The following is an 18641-nucleotide window of genomic DNA, read 5'->3' as shown; positions in this document are numbered from 1 at the left end:
AATTGAAGGAGTTTTCCATGGAGAATGTTACATGACTTTAAAGCTATTGTTAAAACAATGCTTTCAAAAATGATTTTCATTCGAGAAGACTTCAATAAGTCTTACAGAGGAGCAGTTGGATGTCACAGGTAGCAGTTTCTACATTTACTACACATGGAGATATGATAATTACTACACAAAACTGTCAATGTACTAACAGCTAAGCTGACAACCAAAAAGAAAACCTGCCAGCATAACAGTCAGTACACCGTTTCCCTTCACTGTGAACATAGAATATACAAAGTGCTCTCACAGCACTTTGCTATGGCTTCATTGAACCCAAGCACACACACTTTCCACCAACTTAGACAATAAGAACAGTAAATTGGGAATGGCAATACTTCCCAAGTTTTCCAAATCATATGCCATCCTGACTTGACTTACATCTCACCTTTTTTTCCTTTTTGCCTCCAAAGCCTTTGCCGACAACGTCCAATATACTAACTATAGACCCTTGTGGATATTCTCCAGGTTTTAAAAGGGAGGAAAAATTAAAATGAGCAATAAATGCTGCACTTGGCTGCAAAGAGAGATTACAGACAACTGAGGGAATAACAGAGTGGTTCTCAACCTTTTTTTTCCATTCATATACCACTTTAAATAATTCCTATGCCATCGGTGTGAGTAGGAAGGGAAGGTTGAGAATCACTGCTCTAGACCCAAGTGTTACTGAAATATTTTGCTTGAGTAAAATTGTCATTGGACCATTTCCTTTGGAGTTATGAAACCGTGCACATAACGAGACAATTAGGTACAAAAAAAAAAGTGGTTTTCAAACTTTTTCTTTCCATCCACATACCACCTTAAGGAATCCCCTACTAATCACAGAGCACCTATGGCATAGGGATTACTTACAGTGGTGTGTGAATGGAAATAGAGGTTGAGAACCACTGGAATAACAGGTTTGTAGTAAGCGATTTCAGCTATCCACACATTGACTGGGAATCTTTCAGTTCAAAGGGCTTGAATAGGTAGAATTTATTGAATGTGTCCAAGAAAATTTTTTCAAATAGCATGTAGATGGCCCAAATAGAGAGGGAACAATGCTGGATCTGCTCCTGCGAAACATGGCAGGTCAGGTGCCTGAAGTGTTACTAGGGCAGCACTTGGGGATCAGTGATTACAATTCCATTTGTTTTAAAATTGTTATTGAAAAAGACCAGACTAGCCCACATTGATGTTCTAAATTGATTGGGAGGGTTGTTTGTAGGTTAGCAGGGTGTCTGGCAAATAGAAGGCTTTCAAAGGAGAGTTGAGGGACAGCATGTTCCTGTTTGAGTGAAAGGCTGGCAAGAAGAGGGAAACCAGGATGATCAGAAACATTGAGGCTATAGGCAAGAGAAAGGAGGCATTTGTCAGTTGCAGAAAATAGGAATTGTTTGAGCAGTACAGAAGATGTAGGAATTCACTTAAGGGGAATAAGCTGAGCAAAGGGAAGGTATGAGATGGCTCTGGCAGACAAGGTCAGGAAGAATCACAAGAAACTCTACAAGGTAGAAGAGTAATTGGGGGAAGAGTAGGGCCCCTTTAAGATCAACAGCATCTGTGTGCATAGACATAGGAGATGGGCATTCTTTGCACTTACCCTGGCGAAAGACAGAGCTAGGGAACTTGGCAAAGTAAATAGCAAATGTTTTGAAGAGAGCCTGATGTTACAGACATGGTAGTGCAAAATGCAAAAGGTGGATAAATTTCTGAAGCTGGATCAGATCTCTCCTTAGAGTTTATGGGGAGCTAGGAAGAAATTGCAGGAGCATGAGCAGAGAGATATTTGTATCATTAAGTGCATGTGAAATGCCAAAAAGTGGGGGGCTGGGGTGGGGGGGGGGGGAGGTGGTTGGGGGTGCATTTAAAAGAGACTGTAGAAACAATCCAGGGAACTACAGGCTGGGGATCTTAATATTACTCATGGGTAAGCTACTGAAGGGAATATCTAAAACAGGATCGACAAGCATTTGGAAAGGCAAAGACTGATTGATCAGTATGCCTTTTTGTGTGGGAAATAATCTCAGAATTTTTTTTGAAGAGATGTCAAAATGTTGAGGGCAGGGGAGGAAATATTGTGTACATAGACTTTGTTAAGGTCCTTGACAAGGTCCAACATAGATGGCTGGTCTGGAAGGTCAGATTGCATGGAATCCAGGGTGCGTTGACTAATTGGATGCAGAATTAGCTTGATGGTAGGAGACAGACAGTGCTGATGGGAGGAGGGTGGGGTGCTTGGAAGCCTTTGATTGTTGGTGCACTGCAGGGATTGGTGTGGGTCCGCTTTTTTTGTCATCTATATTCATGACTTGGATGACAACACATGGACTGCAAGTTTGCATATGTCATCAAAATAAGTGGGAAAGTGGACAATGAAGGTGACAACAGAATCTGGATGATCTGGGAATGTGGGCCAAGGACAGATGGAATTTAATTCACACAAGCGTGAGGTATTGCAATTTGGCAAGTTAAACTAGGGTATGATTGATAGGATGAATGATGGAGACCTGGAATATTGTAACATTTGGTGACATAGCTCCTCGAAAGTGGTGACACAGGCAACAGTCAGAAATTGAGTACAAGAACATTACATTACAACTGTGCAAGACATTGGTGAGATATTACTTGGGGCATTCTGGTCACCCAGCTATAGGAAATTTATCATTTCAGCTAAAAAGGGTGCAGAAAAAGGCACTAGAATGTTACCAGGACTGGCAGTCTGGAGTTCAGAGGTTGGAACATTTCTCCCATGAGGTTAATCTTAGAGATTATTAAAGCAATGGTTCTCAACCTTTTCTTTCCACTCACATACCACTTTAAGTATTCCCTATGCCATCGGTGTGTGGCGACAACTACCAGACTGTCTGTGACTGCCTGAGCCTGTCCACACTCCTGCACTGCCTACTGCAGGGGGCAACCCATTGTACCCGCAGGAAGGTGACCTGGGTGGCTGGCTCCACCTACTCCCTGCCAATCATCAGCCCCACATAAAGGCTCACACTGCCCCCTGGGCAGGAGCGGAGCACACGGAGACAGAGAGGATACAGAACCTGGTCTGCCAGTTTGTGCCTGCACTGCACCACTATTTAATTAGCTTAATTTTAAAGGACCATGGAGAAGATTCTCAGTATAGAAAAGCTGGATATCCAACGCCTAGAAGCTTCAGCACACTTTGAGATCTGGAAGCATGCGATCAGGACAATCATCTGTACTCAGGCTGAGGTCATCAATTGAGACAAGAAGAAACTCGTGGTACTGCGAACGAAAAGTTACAAGCAATCCGTGACTGCACCGAGTACGAACCAGCGATGGCCATCCTGAAAAGCATCTACCAGCCTCCAGCAAACGTACTCTACTCCAGGGACCTGCTTAGCATCAGGCTACAACAGCCAGGGGGAGAAAGTAGAGGCTTACCTTGGGGCACTGCATGAACTGGATGGCCAAGACCTGGAGTGACTGCTGGGGAAGTGGAACTGACTCATGCGGGATGCATGTGTGAGAGGCCTGCGATCGAGGGTGACCTGATAAGGACTGCTGGAAGAAAGCAATGCTTTTCTCACAAGGTCATCCATGTGGTCCGCTCCCTGGAAGCTGCAGCCTACCACGCAGAAGCCTGCGACACCCACCTGCAGCCCCCTTCAGCTTGGCTGGTGCAGACGACCATGGCTGCTGAGGGCCCCTTCTGTGGAGAAGTGATCATCACCACCAACGCATCACACCGCAGTACTGTAAGTACTGAGGGACCCAGTGTGGGTCTGAGAGACGCTCCCAGAAAAACTGCCTTGCAAAAAAACTCACATTGCTCCCAGTGTGATAAGAAAGGCCACTTTGCAAGGGTGTGCCTCTCCAAAGCTGCCGGAGTGCTGCGGCACTCCACGACCAGTCGGAAGACCCCCCCTCCACCTTCCGGGCGCCTCCATGTGTGTTTATCGGGCCACACCATTGCTCTACCCATCACTTCCACCTGCTGATGATGTCACTTCTGGCTCAGCCGTCAAACCACGTTGCCACCATGTGGTCCACTTGGGCACCGCTATCTTGGACCGGCCAACTTCCGCCCACACCGAACTCGTCACTTGCTTCACTCCAACCTGATCAACATGTGCACGTACAACCAGCCCTGGACTGCACACTCATTGCTCCCCAAGCTGCACAGTTGATGATGCCTCCACCATCCAGGCTAATCTGGACTGCACCTACCAACTGCTACTCACCAACATCAGCTTGGAGCAGCGACTTGGACCCTGAGTCAGTCCTAGCATCCACCACGCTGTCGAAAAACATCCCCCATGGACTTGGGTGCTCAATGATGGGCACCGCTGTCAAAGGGAAGGTAATAAAATGCCTGTTTGATAGCGGTAGTACTGAGAGCTTCATGCACCTGCATGCGGACCATACGCTAGCACTTAAAGTACACCCAGTGAACTTTTTCATTGCTTTTGCATTCCAGAACCACTCCAACACAGCACTGGGGAGCTGTTCCATAAATTTGACTATGGGGGGGAAAACGTACAAAGAGTTCAGGCACCTGGTCATGCCACAGCTCTATGCCTTGGTTATCCTGGGACTAGATTTCCAGTGCCATCTCCCCAGTGTCACTCTGACTTTCAGTGGCCCACTCCCCCCTCTCACCATCCACATTGCGAAGCCTAGCAACCGCCCCTGCCCCACCCATGGACTGTCAATCCTACGGTACTCTCTTTCTCTTTAATCACCTCACACCAGACTGCAAGCCCATTGCAGCCAAGAGCAGGCATTACTGTGCAGCTGAGAGGGCCTTCATCAAGGCCAAGGTGCAATGGTTTCTGGCAGAAGGAGTAATAGAGCCCAGCACTAGCCCAGGTCTTGGTGGTCAAAGGGGGCAGTAAATCAAGGATGGTCATCAACTATAGTCAGACTATTAACCGGTACACCCAGCTGGATGTCTACCCACTACCCTATATCGCTGCATGGTCAATGAGATAGCCCAGTACAGGGTTTTCTCCACCATTGACCTAAAGTCATCCTATCAGCAGCTCCCCATCCATGCCCGGGATAAGCCCTATACCGACTTTGAGGCTGACCTTTTGGGGTCACAAACGGAGTTTCCATTTGCCAGAGGGAGATGAATTGTATGGTAGACCAACATAACCTAAGAGTGACAATGTCATCATCTGCAGCCAGGACCAGCAGGACCACGGTGCCAACCTGGAGAAATTCCTCTGGGTGACAGAGGCACTAAATCTCACCTACAATAGGGAGAAGTGAGTGTTCAGCACCACCCACCTCGCCATCCTTGGGTGCATCGTGGAACATGGAGTCATCGGTCCCAACCCTGAATGCATGCGCCCCCTGATAGAACTCCCACTCCCCCACACGCTCAAGGCCCTGTGCAGGTGCCTAGGGCTGTTTACCTACTATTTCCAGTGGGTTCCCCGGTTCTCAGACAAGGTCCATCCACTGGCCCACACCACCACTTTTCCCTTCCCCACAAAGCTGCATGCGGCCTTCATCTACATTAGAAAGGATATCGCCAATGCCATGATGCATACTGTGGATGAGACCACCCCATTCCAGGAGGTGGAGTGCAATGCCTCTGATGTTTCCCTCGCTGCTACCCTCAACCAAGGGGGCCAACCTGTGACTTTTTGCTCCTGAACCCTCCTATGGTTCAGATCTCGGGTACTCCTCCATCGAAAAGGAAGCCGAGGCAATCATGGAAGTGGTCCGCCAATGGCGCCACTACTTGGCAGGCAGGAGGTTCACCCTCCTCACCACCCACAGAGGCAAGATCAAAAATGACAAGATCTTGTGCTGGAGAGTCGAGCTGGCCACCTTCAGCTGTGACTTCCAGGATTGGCCAGGGAAGCTCAATGACTCCTCCGATGCTCTGTCCCAGACCTGCGCCAGTGCATATTCTGACCAACTTCAGGCACTACATGACATCATTCGCTGCCCAGTCACCACGTGCCTGTACCATTTTGTGAAATCCCAGAATCTCCCCTTCAATATCCAGGAAAGTCTGGACGATGACTGAGTCATGCCGGGTCTGTGTGGAGTGCCCTTCAAGCAACTCAGCATTGACTTTAAGTGGCCACTACCTTCCACAAACAAGAACATCTATTTCCTCTTGGATATAGACGAATATTCCTGTTCCCCAGTTGCCATCCCTTGCCCCGATACCTCCACCACCTCCATTATAAAGGCACTGGTGCAGATATTTACCATGTTTGGATATCCAGCTTTCATCCAGTGACTGGGGGGTCCAGCTTCATGAGTGAGGAGCTGCACCAGTACCTGCTGATGCGGGGCATCACAACTAGTCGCACAAATGGCTACAACCCCAGGGACAACGGGTAGGTAGAACAGGAAAGTTGGGTAATCTGGAAGGCAGTCCTACTGCCCCTTAGGTCGAAGGGATGTACCAACTACTGGCAGGAGGCCCTTCCCGAGGCACTCCATGCCATATGGTCACTCTTATGTACGGCTACCAACCAGACCCCTCACGAATGCCTCTTTTCCTTCCACAGGAAACCAGCTACAGGAGTCTCACTGCTGGCATGGCTGACGTCCCTGGGACCAGTTCTCCTCTGTAGACAGGTGAGGACTCACAAATGGTCGTCGAGCACGTGCACCTCCTCCATACCAGGCCACATTATGCCTACTTGACATACCCCAATGGACGCAAAGACACCATCTCAACCCAGGACCTGGCACCGGTGGGAGCCCAGACAACCCCCTCCCCCCCGGGCACCACTGGCACCTCCAGGATCCTCTCAGAACCAACATCCTCCCCCCACTCACCATCAACCATAGGACCCTGCTGCCAGAGGACCCACCCCTGACCTACATCTCCTCACTGCCATGCACCACCCACCTGCACCAGACCCCACCAACCTTCAGGCAACCCTGTCTCCACTGGCCATTGACCAGGATCCTGTCCTGTGACGGACACAGAGGGAACAGCGACCACCGGATCGCCAGAGTATGTAAACTTTATAAATGTGTTTTTCTCTCCCAATGATGCAGTATCTGGAGGACACTCCGCACGACAACGTTAGTGGACACAGTTCCCCACACCCCTTAACCCCCTTCTTAAAATGTGTATGTGTTGATACACACATTGGACTGTCTGTGACTGCTTGTGCCCGTCTGCATTTCTACCTGCCTACTGCAGGGGGTAACCCACTGTACCTGGAGGGAGGTAACCTGGGAGGCTGGCTCCACCTACTCCCTGCCAATCACTGGCCCACAAAAAGGCTCACACCACCCCCTGGGCAGGAGTAGAGCACACGGAGCCAGAGGATACAGAACCTTGTGTGCAAGTTTTAAGCTAATTAAAGCCTGTAGTACGGCCTTTCCTGGTTTGAGCCTGTTGATTCACACTGCAACGCATCACAAGGGGCTCTGTGATTAGTAAGGGATTGCTTATGGTGGTATGTGGGAGGAAGGAAAATGTTTGAAAACCACTGTTTTAATTGTACCTCATTGACTGATTATGTGCACGGTTTCATAACTCCAAAGGAAATGGGCCAATGACAATTTTTCTCAAGCAAAATATTTCAGCAACAATTGGCTCTAGAGCAGTGATTTTCAACCTTCTCTTCCCACCCACATCCCACCTTACTAATCACAGAGCACCAATGGCACAGGGATTACTTAAAGTGGGATGTGAGTGGAAAGAAAAAGGATGAGAACCACTGGGTTAAATCTTCTTCAAAAGCACAGCAAATTTATCTTCAAAAATGTTGGCCCCAGCCCTGTTGTGCAACTTATGTAGCCTGTGCACAAATTTCCGTGAATTTCATGTATCTAAAATCGGATCTGGCTCACCCAGCGGCTGCCTCCATCAACTAAGTCAGCGAGGTAAACACACTGGCACCCCCATGAAGCCAAAATGCCCTGTTCATCTCTGCTGGCATCCGGCCTTCTCTGCATGGTTGACCAAGATGGAGCTCACCCAGCCCGTCCACTCAGGGCCTGAAGGAGTTGGACCTAACCGCCCAACCCTTTTGCATCCTGAAACGAGTGGATCCGCAGGCCCGACCACTCGAGATCTGCTGAGGTCGAGTCCTGTCACTTCACCCCTCTGGGGCAGAGGTCAGATCTGTCCAACAGGCCCACTCACCATCCGACACAGTGAAACGCAACTTGTCTAGCTGCTCGCTGCCCGGCAGAACTGTAGATAGTCTACTCAGCTGATGCAGCCTGAAGAGACTGGACCCACTACACCTGACCATTCACCACCCAACAAGACTAGACCAGGTCTGCCTGTCTATTCACCTCCGGTTCAGACTGAACCCAATCAGCCACGACCATGTTATTCCATCCCTCAATGTTGGATATGAGCTAAGAAGTGAAGAAAACATGTAGGCATCTCAATTAAGATAAAGAGATTTATCCAAGTTTCCATCAGCCAATCTCACTACTTCATCCCTCAATGCTCCCTTGAGACCACATACCACCACTTTCTTGAACTGATAAACCCAACTACAAACCCAACCCAAATCACCACCCCGCAAGGTCCCCATTAGATCATTGGTGAAGCGTGGAGGAGTAGTCTTCCATAATCTCTGTTCGTTAAAATTGGGTCCACCGTCGGACCACAAGATCATCCCAACTAAAACAACTCTGGTCAACGCCAGATCCTTATTAAACAGGATTTTATCCTTAAGGACTTCTTCACCAGTCAAGGTTTGGACTTCCTACTATTGAAGTTCATTGCCTGCAAAACTGTGACTTCCTTAGTACACCTCTGGATGGGGTGGGGAGGTTTAATTGTTGTGTTCAAAAAGCAATACAAATGTTGTTTATTGAACTCTGGTTATTTTTCCTCTTTCAAAGTCCAATTAATTAAAGTGGGCACAGTTGACCCCTCTTTAGTCACTTTGATGTATTGCCCACCAAAAACCCAAGAATTGTATCACTCAGTTCTTAGACTTCCTTTCGAGTGCCATGACCACCTTCGATCAAGTTCTGATTCTTAGTGATTTTAATATCCACACGTGTTGTTCAACCAAAACTCTTGTAAGCAAATTCATGCATCTAGTCGAGTCCTTTAACTTAGAACTGCTTCCAACAGGACCCACCCATAATCTAGGACATACTCTTAAACTAGTCCTGTCATCTGATTTATAAATTAACAACCCGGTATTAATTGATACCTGTGCGCCGGACTATGCTTTCGACCTAGCCCTGCCTCGCTCCCGTTGCATTTATTTGCAGTCTGTGAGTAGGTTCTTAGAGGCCCTTGTAGCAGCCCCAAGTTCTACCACCATGGAGGCACCCCCTCCCCACCTCAACACGGAGGAACTTTCATCCCAATTTAATACCACCTATTCTTCTATCCTGAACACTGTGGCCCCACTCAAGGAGAAAAACCCTAAGCTCAAGACTCCACCTTGACTCAGTAACATTACCAAAGCCCTGAGGAGGAAGTGCAGGATAGCTTAACGTATGTGGAAGCAAGACAAACTACAAATTCCCCTCAAAAATCTGAAAAATATCCTGCACATAAACCAAGAAAAAGTAAAGGCTGAAAGATCAAAACATTTTGCCAACCTAATTACCAACAACTCCCAAAGTCTTGTTCCGTACTATCCACTCAATCTTTGGTCCCACACCTAACACCAACTCTGATACTTCCCTTACCAAATGTGAGTAATTTTTAAAATTCTTCCTAACCAAAGTTGAGAACATCAGGACCAACATTCTCCCCTCCACCCACAATCCAACTGTACCACAGATCTGTTCATCAGCCTGGACTGTTTCAGCCTGATGTACCATCCGTAACTCACAAAGGGCTGAGTAGGGAAACAATCAGGCTTTTCAACCATCCAACCTTCTTGACTGATCAGAGCAAAAGCAAACGGGTGGGGTGGCCTTCAAGAGACTATGGGTAGGATTGTTCTCGGGAGGCGTTTCCGGTCAGGAGCAGCCAAATATGGTGTAAGAGTGGTTTACAACATTCACCCCTCTTTTTTAGGAAGAACCCTGCAGAGTGAGGACAAAAAAGTGAAACAACTGTACAAATACATTCTTTACAGATCAAGCCTATCTGGGGGTGGGGGGGGGGGGGTCTCCTCTGTTGCAACGAGTGACATGGCAAAGGTTTTGTGGGGTGGCGGGCTGCCATAATATCATGATCAGGTTGAAGGGTTGGCCTGGTAACAGATCGCCAAGGGGTGGGAACAGGTGGGGGTGTAAGGGGGTGGTCCTGGTTTATCATTGGCAGCAATAGTAGCCTGGGGTAAGGGGTGGGCAGCTGAAGGTTCGGGGATCCCTCAGGTTGGAGTGGGGGAGAACGTCTGTGGAAAGTCAGCAATGGTCGGGGGATCCCAACAGTGCCAGGTTTCAGATAAAGACCACGTCTTCTTGCCCATCAGGGAAGGCATACTAGAGGGTGGAATGGATGAGGCGGACCCTCTTAGATTGCCTGAAATGCTTGAAGAGCAGGACAGGTCCTGGTGAGGTAACCCAGGTGGGCAGCGTAGTCCCTGAGGCAGACTTCCAAGGGAAGGCAAGCATCTGTTCATGAAGTGGCCGTGCCCAAAAGTTACCAAATAGAGTGAAGTGCATCTGGGAGGACTTCTTGCCAAATGGGAGGCGTGAAGACCCCGTGACCTCAGTGCCAAGAGGATGGTCTTCCAGACCGTGGCATTTTCCCTTTTCACTTGCCCATTACCCCTGGGATTGTAGCTGGCGGTCTTGCTCGTGGCAATGTCCCTGGCCAGCAGGTTCTGCTGCAGCTCATCGCTCACGAATGATTGACCCCGGTCACTGGGGATAAAGCCGGGTTACCTAAAGTGTGTGAAGATTCAACAGAGAGCCTTAATAACAGTGGCTGTGGTAAAGTCAGGGCATGGGAAGGTGAAGAGGAAAAACAAGAATACTCATAACAAAGTTGAGCAACACCCTAAAATTACAAGTCATTTGTTATAAATTCAGTTAGAACACACAACTTTATTTCTCAATCAATTCACAATATTACAAGCTTTGTATTCAAATATTACAGGAAGCCCATTTTGAAAAATTGATGCCCAACAGTAAATATAATTTAATACAAAATATTGCAAAAAACATTCCTGTACTGTAAATGTATTTGGTACAATTAAAATTATGCCTATTCCAAGTGTACTAATGTAGCTTATTTTCCTATTCAGCTGGACATATCTGCATTGCTTGCACACCAATTAAATGTGTTAATTATGCCAAACAGAACACTTCAAAAAGTGATGCGGAAGCATGCATACGATAGAAAATAGCAAAAGGCATTGCAAGGTTTACTATTAGAATCCACGTTTCAAAGCCATAAACATTTTCTTCAAGACCATTGTCAAAGTGGGGGCGAGTTCCAAAGGCTGGAAGTATCCAAAACTTTAAACAAAAAAAACAAACTTGAAATCAGATAGAATACCAGTTCCCAATAAAAGCTAGCTATTTAATCAAAAAATAATGCCATACAAAATCCACCTGATAATAAATTTGAAATCTAAGGCATTTCTTATCAGTGGGCCATATAATACATTTTCAGGATTGTTCATTACTAATTTGTATCTCAGCATTTGGCCAGTGTCTCATCACCAACCTGTACTATTGATTACAGCAGAAGCAGATTAATGTAACGAGTAAAATCTTTACAATGTTTATTATTGTAAAACTGACCACTGTAAAAAAAAAAGTCTATACTTCACACCAGCCAGAAATATTGATTGTTTCTTTCCTTCCTTCTGCCTAAACTACAGTATTTTTAGAATTTATTTCATGGAAGCCAAAGCTAAATTAGTTTAATTTGAATAAACCTATTAGATTGATAAAGTAAGTGGTTTATGACATGGACCACCATCAGCCCATGAAGGAAGAAGGATACCAATTGCAGATACATAGCTCCTATCAAGTTTGTCCCAAGCATTTCTCAGCCAAAGCTCTGCTTTTAAAAGTCATTTTTCAAGATCTCACTTTGAAAATCAAGATATAGATCAGTTTTAGTAATTGAGAGGTAGCAGTTGGCCTATTTCCCTTGCCGCCCTCAAAATGGTACATTGGAATACTTTATATCCAGCTACAAGGATAAAATGTCTTCATTGAAACATGGTATCTGAAAGAAGCCTCTCCAGCAATATGGAATACTCAATTACTCCAGGTTAAATTGTGTGATCAAAATTGGTGTGATTTGATAGACCTTAAACTCAAATATTTATAGTTCATTGTAGAAAAACCACACTCATCTTAAAAGTCACGAGTTGTATTAGATTAATTCCACTTTTGATTCAAATGGCCTTTCATATCAAATGCTGTCAACTACTTGGATGCAAAATCTGAGAGAAAGCACATTTAACTTATTTGCAATATCAAGAGTTGGAGTGCTGTTGGACAATACCTTCCACTTGTACACTCCAACTAATTGCTTCTGAAGAGAGTGGAGGATTAAGGAAATGAGAGGAAGAAAATGGCTCCTTGCCTGCATCTCTCTCCAACTCTGCAGTTTGAGGGCAAGGGATCTAATGTTCTTTGCAAAACCAATGTTAAGAAAATGTAATTAAGGTGGTCCAAGAAAGGGAAGAACAACCAAAGATGCCTTATAAACAAAAAGTGCCTATGATCAAGTGGCCAGTTTTCCCATACCTCAAGTTCTTGATATTCTAAAGCAAGATTTGCCCCAGTTAAATGTTACCACAGCTTTAGAAACAGTGTGGAGATTCCTATACTTAAAATGTGAAAATGGCCATTTAAAAATAAAGTATTATTTAATCACTACTTATAAAATATACCCAGACATTGGATTCCCAAGTTTGTTCTTTCAATGAAGACTGAAATTGTAGGGTTAGGGGTGCCATTCCCAGATCTGCTCATCAGCCTGCCATCCCGATATCTCATGTCAACGTCCTGCCTGGTGACAGGATCATTCTGACCTAAGGCTAAAACTAGACACTCAGAAAATGGCACAGACATTGCCAATTGGCCAAGGCAGGAAACATGGAAACACATCGCAGGTCAGTCAATAACTGTGTAGAAAGACTTGACGTTTCAGGTCAAGTCTTCACCAGAACTAAAACATTAATGTCACCCCGAAATACTATGTCTTCCAGCTCTTTTTGTATTTATTTCACATTTCCTGCATTTGCAGTCCATCACTGTTGGCCAAAGCTCCTGATTTAGCTGAATATCAAATTCAGAATTTTTAAATAAAACCAAAATACAGTAAAACACGAAGTATCCAGCACCTAGGGTGATTGGTAGATACCAGATAAATGAATTTTCCAGTTGCTTGAGAGAGCATGTTGCGTGGATTTGTAAACTGACCGCTTGGAGCTCCAACTGTAAACTTTTGGGTTTTTTTTTAAAAACATTTTTCACCAATTTTTTTGAAGGTTTTTTTGAATAACAGATAATGAGAATTTTACTGTACTGGAAACAAGTATTTTTAATGCTCATAGATATAATTAACTCAAACTCTAAAGAATGAAAAATATTAATTTAAACATAAAAATACTTGGAACTAAAATATTCAAGCCAATTAAGTTAATTCAATTAATTAAATGAGCTTAAACTAAATAAACTGGTCAGATTCAACAAGCAGATTGCCCAAAATAATGCTGGAGAATTACCACAACTTCACACTTTGCTGTTGGACAGCATGATGTCAAAGCATTGCTGACCAGGACTTCCATATTCACATTGGAACCCAGAAGTTGGTGATACAGAGAGAAAATGGTAGTACATCAAATACCAAAGGGCACAGGTTTAAGATGAGAGGGAGAAAAGTTTGAGATGCCAATTTCCTAGGTCTCACAAGGGGAGGTAATAGAGGCAAATAGGATCATAACATTTAAAAGGTATTTCGGCAGACATGAGCAGGCAAGGAATAGAGGAATGCAGATAATATACAGCTAGATAAGATTAGTTCCGATTGGCATCGACAGCACAGACTTGGGCTGAAGAGAGTGTCCCTGTTGAGCAGTGCAACATTCAGAGCCAAGACTTAGCAGTGAAATCTTCAGCTAATGTGCCATGCACAGGGTCAATTACAATTTTGGCCTTTTTGCCTTTCCTCTCTGATTCATTGAGTAATCTTTATATGGCTTTCAAAATTGATAATAGTTGAAATATTACATGGTAGGCAAGTCAAGAATAAATATCTATTACCAACATTTTTAAAACATCCTTTCTCAACCCCTTTTACAATATTTCCCATTTTATTTTCTCTTGAAAAATGTCTTCCCAGTAAATAACTCCATTGATTAGCTTTTACTTATTTCTCTTGAAAACTCTAGTTTTGAACATTTTGGTTAAATGCTGCCACTCTTTTCTGACCTATCCATAAAGTATTATATTTTCACACTTTCCTGTGTCCTGGGAGACAGCAATTTAGCTCATTGGGTCTATGTTGGCTCTCAGAATAATCCCATTTATTTATTTATTTAAACATACAGCACCGTAACAGGCCATTTTGGCCCACAAGCCCGTTGCCACCCAATTAACCTACACCACCATTTCTTTTCAAACAGCAGGAGGAAACCTGAGCCCCTGGGGAAAGCCCACAGACACAGGGAGAACGTACAAACTCCTTACAGACAGTGTGGGATTTGAATCTCGGTCCAGTCCCCATCGCTGGTGCTGTAAAGGTGTTGCACTAACTGCTATGCCAACCGGGCCACCCATTTTCAACACTTTCCAAGTTGTGTCACAGTAGCTTAGCCGGGAAAGCTGCTGCCTGAACTCATCACTCAGGAGCAATCCTGACCCCACACGCTGCCCATGTGGAGTTTGCATGTCCTCTGTGACCATGCCCCCAATATACACTAATTGACAGATCCATTGCGCCTAGTGTAGGATCAGTAGGAAGTTAGGACATGAGAGAATAATTTAGAGAAATACAAGGAATAGGATTGATGGAAATATTCTGGACCAATAGACTCTGGTGTTTGAGGGGAAAATATATGATACATGCCCATCCACTCCACCCTGTGTAGAAACTGCAATAGCAAGTCTATGGCACTTGCTTAGGAAGGCCATGGTTCAAGAAGCAGAGTGAAAATCTAGGCTGACACTTCAGCACAGAGTTGAGCTGCACTGGAAGGGGTCTTCTTCAGCATGTACACTGGCCTTTTTGCTGGTCGAAGGGCACTGTTTAGAAGAATGCAGGAACTGTGTTCTGGCCAACATTTAGCCCTCCGTCTACGTTACAAAGACTGATTTACCTGCAGCTGCATCCTTGATGATGGGGGAATCTGCTAACAGCAAACTAGCGGCTGGGTTACACTGGTGATCATGGTTCAGAGAATATGAACTGAAGAGGCTGTCTATAAACCGAGTACTTCTCTATGAAGAACTATATTACAAAACAAAGCCAAAGAGTGTCTAAATCTTACCGAAATATTGCACAGGAAGAGAAAGGCAGCGATGTTCTTCAGCATTAGACTTCTTTTGTCCCATGCGCATGCTTCACTGCCCTTCAGTGACAGAGTGGGGGCAGACCGCCTGCTGCTGTTGCGTGATGACTGCCACAAGCCCCTGCCTGCATTGGCCCTGCCACCAACGCCACCCCCAATAGTTCGCTCTGGGCGACTCTCGGAGGCAGAAACAGTAAATATCCCCTGGGTCTTTTCCACTTGCTCCTCGCACTTGTCACGTCCGCGGTGAAGAGATTCAATTATGAACATATTCTGGAGATATTTCTCAATGATTGTTAACAAAGAAAATGGTAGATTCAGCCAGGTATGTTCTGGGCGCGTTTCTGCTGCGATTCCTGCCAGCACAGAGCACCAAGACAGGAGCCAGGAGGCACAGGCCGTGCTGACCAGGAGGGAGCCATCCAGCTTCCTTGTGGGGTTTGAGGAATTATCCACTAATCGCTTATCTTTTCTATAAATCACCAGGCCACTTGCAGTTGCTGCAGACATTAAACTTAGCACTGTAATACTATATAAATAGAACACAGACACAGCAGACTTGCGCTGAGCTTCTGAATGGTCCACCTGTATGTTGTATACAATTAGAACTCCTATTGTGACTGCAAGTACAATCGCTCCCAGAATAGGTCCTGGTAATATTTTGTACTGTCTCTTAAAAACAAGCTTACGGGGCTTATGCTCTTCTATCTTCCGCCCGACATTCTTCCACATGACGTAAACCATGGCAGATGCAAATATGTGGTATTCAATGCTGAAAGGATACATGTAATAGAAACCTTTGTAGAAAACAGCACACGCATTGGTAGTACAGTTGCACTCTGGTGCAGTTGTTTCTGGAGAAAAGGGAACAATATTATGCAAATTAGTTTCAAGAAATATGTATGCAAGGTATCAGATTGTACACATTACGATTGTATTGTTTTTCTTGACATTCGTCAGATTTTGGACCTCAATTTCCACGTTGCAGGTGCATTTCTCAGTCCAGAATACTAGAAGGCACAATGATCTCCTGACAAATGGGTGCAACTCATTACTATCTTAAACATTAACAAAACTTCAGATCCCCAGCATCTGTTTTCATTCACAGAATGAGATTATTTGGTCCAACTGGACTATTCCACCTCTTGTATTACACTCAAACCCATCTCAGTTGATTAACACAACCTTTCTCTTCACCCATCTTCTCTCCTGTACACAATATTCCTTGTCTAATCTCAAAGGCCCCAAATAATAGCAATACATTTATATTTTCCTCCAGATACTCTGATAATTTGCCTTCCTCACGGTTTCCTGCCACTTTTGCTTTCAGTGACTCCTACAAGGGCATATATGCCTTGAACCTTCATTGATACCTCACCATTTACAACATACTTCCTGTATTGAGCACCATACTGGATAACGATTTCCATGTTTACATCTGCTTAAACCTTCTTCCCATCCTTGTCCAAACTTGCAACTCAACGGAGTTGTGTTTCACAAGTACAGTTAAAATGAGACAAATTCTCCTCAGAAAAATTGGTTACCAAAACTTGATAGCTGGAGCCCAGAAATAGCCACTAGTCACAGCCTGCCAGCCCAAAAAACTAAACCATCTTGCTCCCATTCCTTAGTTGTTCTTCAATATCCATTCATGCCAGTACATTAACCCCCATCTCTATACCCAACCATATTGATCAGCCTAGTGCTTTTTGAAAAATCAAAATATAACCACATCCATCACTTCTCACTAATCTATCCTACTAATAACATCCTCAAAGATAGTCCCAATACTGAGAAATGGGACTTGGTTAGCAGGCAGGAAGTTGGGCTGAGGGGCCAGTTTTTACACTGTACAAGTAACTCCATGCTTTTTCTCAATCTTACTATTAGATCTTAAGAAAAAGCAGATACTGTATTTGATGGCATACAAGACCCAGGGTATACAAGACCCCCTCCCTCCCCATTTCAGCGGGAAATATTTAGTGTATTTACGGGCAAGTGGTGAACAGGTTCCTCCTGCACCTCTTGCACTGCTGGCGAGGGCTGCCACAGTTGGCCTTTTCAACAGGGAAGTGAACAGAGGCAGCTCTGGAAAGCATGGTCAGCACTGCTGGCGGGGGCCAACATGGTCGGCCTTCTCAGCAGGGAAGTGAGCGGCACACAGTCAGTGCTGCTGACAGGGGCTGTCCTTCTCAAAGGGGAAGTGAGTGGCGGCTCTGGAAAGCATGGAATTACACTACTGGCAGGGGCCTAATTTCAACTTTGACCTGGGAAATTTTTTGAGCCAATTTTTTTGGGGGGGGGGGAAGCAGAAGTCTTGTTTGCTGTCAGATATGGTTCTTTTGGTGTTTATTGCAAAAGCTTTGACAGATTTTTGTCTTTACACTCTGGTGGGGGCTAGAGTGAGCAGAGTATCTGACAAACAGGTCAACAGACAATTAACTTAATTATGATGGCATTATTTCCAGGGTGTTCTCAAACTTTTCATTTCATTAGTTCTTTCCATGAATTGCATCCCAAGTTGATTTATATGCTTGAACTATATGGGTCAGTACACAACTTGTTCCATCTGCTTTCACTTTCAACATTGGACTTCAAATTCCAACACCAAATATTTTTCATTACCTGAAATTTGTCTTTAAATTTACTGATTTAATGTTAGTGTTTTTGGGCATTTCATGTTCCATTAAATGTAATAGTAAATATATTTTGATTTCACCAAATAGGGTTGTAATCTGGCCCAAAATACTGATTGTTACTTTGCCTTCTCCAGATGCTGAGTTTGTCCAGCAGTTTGGGATCAGACATTCAGTGAAGAACCTGATTTTATAATAATAACTTAATTATGTAATTTAGAATACACGCTCACTTTATAGCATTACAGGATATAAAGTTTTGAGGTATTGCTTATACCTGTGGGAGGAGGCTTCATAGGAGATGGGCTGAGGTAGTTTTTGATTTTACTTTTCTGGACACAATGCGTATCGTTAACTTGAAATACTTTTACATCAGGTCAAGGAATATCCTTAAACTTGATATTTCTCTTGTTCTGGAGTTCAAAATACACTAAAAACTTCTTACCCACAGATAGGTTGACAAATCCAAATTTGGCCAATCGCTTTTTGTGATCATTCAGTTGGTGCTTAGATTCAGCGACTATACCATTCACCCACAGCAAGAGATTTGTAAAGACAGCATGAATCATTCCAAACCTAAAATAAATAAATCCTGTGAAGCTCACAAAAT

At 44.6% G+C, this 18641-nt stretch overlaps 1 protein-coding gene across 8 annotated transcripts in view; it reads right to left on the bottom strand.

Moving 5' to 3' along the window:
* The window catches only part of otop1 (otopetrin 1), a 117824-nt gene that overhangs the window by 87193 nt on the left and 11990 nt on the right, over positions 1–18641 (bottom strand). For 7 of the 8 annotated variants that reach the window (XR_011354167.1, XM_069926639.1, XM_069926642.1 and 4 more), the window contains 2 exons: positions 18477–18607; positions 15375–16249 (listed from right to left, as the gene is read on the bottom strand). Coding sequence is in view for 7 of the 8 variants with exons in the window: in XM_069926639.1 (XP_069782740.1) it covers positions 15375–16249; positions 18477–18607 (1006 nt within the window). In the remaining variant the exon portion in view is untranslated. Of the gene's footprint in view, positions 1–10981; positions 11380–15374; positions 16250–18476; positions 18608–18641 lie in introns of those variants that run through there. The other variant, XM_069926641.1, reaches the window with a different exon arrangement.

This window comes from Narcine bancroftii, chromosome 3 (genome assembly GCF_036971445.1).
Source record: "Narcine bancroftii isolate sNarBan1 chromosome 3, sNarBan1.hap1, whole genome shotgun sequence".
Classification (NCBI taxonomy): Eukaryota; Metazoa; Chordata; class Chondrichthyes; order Torpediniformes; family Narcinidae; genus Narcine; species Narcine bancroftii.
The sequence above is the reverse complement of the archived record's forward strand: the minus strand, read 5'-3'. Positions and strand labels throughout refer to the sequence as shown.